Here is a 6,622-nt window from a genome sequence, read left to right as displayed (position 1 = left end):
GTTGACGCATCGAAGGTGCATTTGGGTCATTACCCATGCCAGTTAGAGTTGCATGCGATAAACTTTCCGCTCGCATCGAAGCCAACCCAGACAGATTCCTGCACATGGAGGGCGTTCACCACTGGAATGAGGCTCGTACTCGGGTGGCCGAGTTGATAGGCGCAGAGACTGATGAGTGTGTCTTGGTGAATAATACGTCACATGGCATAGCTACGGTTCTCCGCAATCTCGAGTGGAATGAAGGGGATATCATTATCGGGAGTACGTCAAGAATCACTGCATTGAAGTTCTCCCACTCATGTTACCTTTCCCAAAACAGCTACCACGACTCAAGGTGGTGTGGCCCGGGCGATTATGTATATTGGAGATACCCCACCACACCCACAAGTGTCCACATTCGATCTCGAGTTCCCTACCTCACACGCGGAGATATTGGAGAACTGGCGAGAACATGTCCGCAGAGTGACCTCGGAAGGGGGCGATCTCAAGCAGACTCGCAAGGTCGTGGCTGTAATAGACACCATCGTATCCATTCCTGGCGTGCGTCTTCCTTGGAAAGAAATGGTGGCCATTTGCAAGGATGCAGGTGTTTGGTCGGTAGTCGATGCTGCGCATTCCATTGGCCAGGAAGTAGATATTAACTTGTCGGAGGCGAAGCCTGACTTTTGGATATCGGTCAGTCTGCCGTATCCACCTCATGGTATAATTTTCTTGACTAGTTGAGCTAAACAGGATTGTCACAAATGGCTCTTTGCAAAGAGAGGTTGCGCAGTCCTTTATGTTCCCAGACGGTATGCTCCAACCTTGCTCGACTATCGATGTCTAATGAAACGCACTTAGAAACCATCATGTTATCAAATCTCCAATACCCACCCCATACACTTATCGCTCACCTCAAGATGAGCACTACAATGGCCCACAAAATTTTGTGAAGCTTTTTGAATGTCAGTTCTCTCGAATAAACTGAACTATACAACTTCAAATGCTCATGTCTCGTTGATTGCTAGGGACAGGAACCATAGATTATGTTCCATTACTGAGTATAAATGCAGGTTGGTGCGAAGTCGTCATCAACGTCACTGTTCTGACTGCGATTAGCCTTGGATTTCAGACAGTGGCTCGGCGGCGAGCACAAGATAAACGAATACACTCACAATCTTGCAATCGCAGGCGGAAAGCATCTAGCAAGTCTCCTAGGAACCAGCGTAATGGACCCTGACGGTGAACTAACTTTCAACATGGTACGTAAATGCGCTGTTTTACTTCTTTTCCCGCATTTCATGTTCACTGGTAAGGTCAACGTGGAACTGCCCATTCCTGACGATATCAAATATTCGGATGAAGTTGATTCTCTGCTGCTAAACACATTGATGGTTGAGTGGAATACGTATGCCGCTCATTACTACCACAATGGGAAGTGGTGGACAAGGTGTAGCGCGCAGGTGTGGAATGAGGTGAGAACCTGATCGTAAAGACATGATCTTCTTAATTCTTACCGGTAAAAATCAGATTTCGGATTTCGAAGTTCTTGCCGATGCATTGAAGGACGCGTGTGAGAAAGTAGTGAATTTTGCGAAGTAATAACTAGTTGTTCTTGTAGGAAAGTACACGGCAAACCATGGGTTTTGTAATTCTGATGTCTATTTGCTCCAAGCCTTCTTGACCGAGTGGTCTATACTATCCCTTCGGGAACGGCAAGCAAGAAGCGGACTCCCCTTTTCCTCTTATAAGCAATTGACGGACCCATTAGGAGCTTTACCCCCATTAACGACAGAACAGCACGTAGAACAGCTGCACTGGCCCATGACCTGCACAGTGCTTGTTGCCGAGCATACAAATAAATATGGCAAGCCCCCGTTTTAACCTGCAAGTGTTCCGCACTCCCAATTTCCTGCAAGCACCCGCAAGTGTGCGGTCCGAGATCAAAATACAAGCATGCTGAAGGTATTCGCCAGGCTGGGTGCATGGCGTGCCGTTAGGGTCCTGTGCTGCCACGATGCCCGCCAGTACTGCGGCAGACGTAATTATGGTGGTGAGTGAGATGAACTTCATTGTGGCACTTGAAGATGATGTTCTTCGTTATTGAACTGAGAGTTATCCCTTCGCTTTTATACACAGGCAGTCAGCCCCAAAACATGCATCTGCTCAGTGCTGTGCGTCCGACCGACTAGGCAACTTGAATATAATGCGCCGTGGCAACACGATATCTCTAGACGTGGCTCCATAAGAACTCGCTGGTGTTAAGCTCGTGTCGAAATTTCTGAATAGAGAGGATCCGCTTTCCCGATCGTAGTAGCGGTGCGCGCGCACCGAATCCACGACTTTCGCATCTGATCATTTTATCACTGCTAGTTTATGTACTCCGGCTTGTTCCGATTACTGTCTTTCTTCGAGCCTCTGCCCCTGTGAAGTCGAACTAGCGTTGCTCTTTAACTTGTAATAAACATACCTCATCCTTGTTCGAACAGTGCCTATGAGCGCCCACGGCATATTGCGAGCGTGCAGAACTCGAGATCTGGACTTGGCGTTTGAAAATGATAGTGAGTTGCAGTTCGAGACAGACGCATATGGGTAACCTGGGTGAAGCGGGGTTGCAGTTTGATCAAATCTGACTCGAGAATTTGTTGATGTTATGCACTGTTATGTACGCAAGTAACTTTGCTCCAAGCGGGACCAAGCCTTCTATGGAAAGCCGGACACTCGTGCTCAAATTTTAAGAAAAAATGGCCACATATAGTAATCGGACCTCGAGCACCGTCCTGGCGTATTTGTCTGTGTTGATCAGTGAAACCTACTTGTGTGTTTGAATCTAGGTCAAGTGTATAAGGATGAAAACCCAAAGCTGTAATACATTGTAACACCGCCCCAAAACATATGCTAAACGAAAACTAGCGTCATCTAAGCTACCTTGCCCCCAAACTCTTCAAGTTCAAACCTTGGCCATTTGCAGAAGTGGTTGCAAACGTGGCGAGTCTCAAATTCACTGACCGCCTTCTTGATGTTGCCCCCCCCCAAAGATGTCTTTCTTGTCGCTAACCGAAGGGTGTGTCATAATCTGTGGGTCAGTCAACAGCTCGGTATTGCCTGTTTGATTCCGACGTCAGAATCGCCGATGCGCAATGTAACAAGGTAAAGTACATACCTTGATAATCAGAGATGAAGACCAGCCCACCTGTCTTCACATACTGTACATGTTGTGTGAAGGCAAGGAACAACGCAAAGTCATATCCAGGTTCATCTGGATCAAGTAATGGGTTGGGGTCCATGTTATGAATATACTTGACGAAATCATCGTCTCTGCCGTTGATAACTTCCTCGAGGAGAAAACATGCACGCGTGATGCAACCTTTAATGCAGGCTTGCTACTATCTTGATAGTAAGATAGCGCCAGACCAGCTTTGACAAAGCGCACACGGGGAATATCGAATGGTACAGGCTCAGATGCCCCTGCCACAGCACAGTCAATGACGTCGTAGACAAGACCTAACAGAGCTTTTGCCCAGTATAGGACGTTTGCTTCCCTAAATAACTTGGCCGACTCATCCTTGGGCGCAAATCGTCCAATTTTGAAATCCAAACTGGCTGGCGTGCCTTTGGGATATACCTTCTCGAATGGACGTTTCACAACAACGTCATGCCGTGCCCTGGACCCAAGACCTGAGGTAGGAGACGACATCAATGTCAACCATCCTGTATGCGCAGTCTTGAATCCACCTATGCCGATGCGACCCTCAGGGATGTGTCGACGGTCACATAGCCCACTGACGAATCAGCGTTATCCACAGAAAACGAATGGTACCGGGTACACTTCAAGAGGTCGTTGAGTTGTTGGGTGGGGATTGAGTAAAAATGAATGTTTTCGGTCTGGAACTTAGACACTTACATCTAGGTGAGCGTGTTGAACACATACATCGGCAAAAAATGACATACCCTGCTGCATATCTAAATCCGCACCTCCTCCAATCTTCAAGGCTATCCTCAGGTCGTCGCTATCAGGAGAGCAGAGAACAGGCGGGGGATTATGAGGAATATTATGCTTGCGAGGAGGTGAAGGTGAAGAGGTGATACTTATCGCACGCTCATGAGTTCGCTTGGTAGTTGTGGTAACTGGTGCAGGGACTGTGGCAGCAGTAGATGACGTGCTCAGCGCTGGTACTGGGGTGGCAGCAGATGATATCTTCGGCGCTGACTCAGAGTCGAACGGTGGCTCAACTGAGTCGAATTGGTGGTTTGGCGCTGTCTGAGAGTCAAACGGTGGGTCAGCTGAGTCGAAGTCAGTTGGGTCGAACGGTGGGTCAGTTGAGTATGTGTATGCCAGTGATTCTGCCGAGTCGGCAAAAAACAGCGGGTCTGCCTTGCCCTTGCCCTTAGCCTGACGACTTGAGCGTTTGATCGCCTGTACAATTAAGTGTAAGTTAGTGTAGGTAACAATCATACAACGAATAAACATACCATTTCGTTCGCTTCTTGCCAGTCTTCGAAATCGGTCCATTGAATCTCTGGCACAACTACCATAAGGCCGAATTGTTTCGTCTTGAATATTGAGGCCTTCGCCGGACCTTTACGGGTGGGCTGAAGACACTGTGAGTAGAAATAGGGAATTGATGGCGGGTGTGTCGCGAGATCAACCCATTTCAAGTCTCGCACGATGAATTCATGCTCACGCCACGAAAAGGTCCCACCAAACACATGTAGCTTGGGCAGAACCGTCTCCATAGCCAAGTTTATGAGGCCTGGGGCATCAATTTGGGCGTCAATATCCTTCTTGCCCTCGCAGATATTCTAAATAAAATATGCCAGTTTAGCCAGGTATGAAAGTGAACATAGGAAAGGTCATCCCCGATTAATGTACCTCTTGATTTCTTGCGCCCCGCCCGCTTCATGAATGGCCGAGATCTCTAGCGAAAATGGTTTCAGCCATTGCGCCACCAGGAGTAGCATATGAGAGTTTGGACCATCTCTGGTATTCAGTCGAATACGATCCGTGGTGGGCTGAATATCCAATGGGACCGTGAGCCTCAATGGTATTGGTGATGCTGCCGGCCCCTGCCAAGACATGGGAACAGCTACATCAGGACCAGTTGTACGGTCGCGAGGCAGAGGGACAGGCGGTGGGCCCATAGAGGTATTGGTCCAGTCAGGGATTGCCACCACACGAGGCAGATTGACACTCGCTGTCAGTCACGGTTAGAATCAGCTCACGTCCTATCAAAGATTGGAACAACTTACATTTCCGTTGGGAAGCATTCACTGACTGCCGAATGGCCTTAGGATCAGGCCATCGCTGACTTGCTGGGGTGGACGATGGATGTTGTTGCAAGGCAGGCTGTGATGCTAATACAAATATGTCAGTAAATAACATCGAGAAAATCGTTATCAACTCACCGGTGGGTTTCTGAGATGTTACGGACCTCATTTCATATCGTGCATAGCATGGTGCACATACATTGCGCCCAGATCTGCCAGGTTGCATTGTAGCCACGTAAAAACAAGGCTGGCCTTTTGCGATCTGGGCACAACAAACTCGGGCATTCACAGATTCGGTCTTCGGCGGCAAGGGCATCTTCCGTAAATTGACAGACAACGCTGTTCGGGTTCGCCATATGAACTAGAGTGGTCTGAGTGAGTGCGAGTCCGAGTGCGCTGGCTAGTGTGAGTGTGTCGCTGCATGCCTTAAATATGACAAAAACCAAGTTAATAATTTAGCTATGTATATGCATGAGAAAACAAACCAAAGGAGCAAGACCAATAACAATGTGCAGAGAGTGGCGCTGCAGAGAGATCAGTTGTCATTTATGCGCATTGAATATGCATATTGAAACATACCAAAGATCCGGAACAATGTTCACTGGAAGTTGCGCTGCAGAGAGCTGCAGAGAGATCAGTTACAGTACATTGTATGTACTTATTAGAAATGTTGCTAGCACTATTGGTGTTTGGAGTCGCATTAGATGGAGGTGCGCTATTGGTGTTTGGAGATGCGTTAGACGAAGATGTGTTGGAAACATTGTTAGCACTATTGGTGTTTGGAGATGCGTTAGACGAAGATGTGTTGGAAACGTTGCTAGCACTATTGGTGTTTGGAGATGCGTTAGATGAAGATGTGTTGGAACCCACTTCCCCATCGGTACTGGCACTATTGGTGTTTGGAGACGCGTTAGATGAAGATGTGTTGGAACCCACTTCCCCGTCGGTACTGTCAACTCCAGAAAATGGTAGCACTATTGGTGTTTGGAGATGCGTTAGACGAAGATGTGTTGGAACCCACTTCCCCATCGGTACTGGCACTATTGGTGTTGGAGATGTGTTAACACCTTGTTTGTGCCACTGCCAACGCCAGCCATACTGGAAGTGGAAGTGGTGCACTGCAGAGAACTGCAGAGAGAGATCAGTGTAGTACACTGTATATACAATTTTAGATACCAATAACGATGTGCAGAGAGTTGCACTGCGGAGCGATGATCAGTAGTGTATGCATTGTATATAGTATAGAACATACCAATTGAAGAGGGTCCCATTCTATATACAACCTTACAACCCCCAGAATGTCGTCCACTGGTGGTTTTGCGGTGAGTTGAGCAGTCACAATGTCCTCGGACTACTGAAAGTGGGCAGAGCGCTT

The 6,622-nt window shown here is 47.8% G+C and overlaps 2 protein-coding genes across 2 annotated transcripts; one reads left to right on the top strand and one right to left on the bottom strand.

The window, feature by feature from the left end:
• Positions 1 to 3,140: 3,140 nt before the first annotated feature.
• DFJ58DRAFT_618251 (uncharacterized protein) lies at positions 3,141 to 3,592 on the bottom strand (the record flags this gene model as incomplete). The annotated part of the gene is made up of 2 exons (XM_041380996.1): positions 3,141 to 3,346; positions 3,367 to 3,592. Coding segments are annotated over 2 exons (432 nt in total), but the record flags the coding sequence as incomplete, so codon positions are not given.
• A 2,322-nt stretch (positions 3,593 to 5,914) lies between these two features.
• On the top strand, positions 5,915 to 6,397 carry DFJ58DRAFT_849915 (uncharacterized protein; the record flags this gene model as incomplete). The annotated part of the gene is made up of 1 exon (XM_041393738.1): positions 5,915 to 6,397. The coding sequence occupies one exon, from the start codon at positions 5,915 to 5,917 to the stop codon at positions 6,395 to 6,397; it is 483 nt and encodes a 160-aa protein (XP_041234782.1).
• Positions 6,398 to 6,622: the final 225 nt, after the last annotated feature.

This window comes from Suillus subalutaceus (genome assembly GCF_016647625.1).
Source record: "Suillus subalutaceus strain FC151 chromosome Unknown DFJ58scaffold_604, whole genome shotgun sequence".
Taxonomy (NCBI): Eukaryota; Fungi; Basidiomycota; class Agaricomycetes; order Boletales; family Suillaceae; genus Suillus; species Suillus subalutaceus.
The sequence above is the reverse complement of the archived record's forward strand: the minus strand, read 5'-3'. Positions and strand labels throughout refer to the sequence as shown.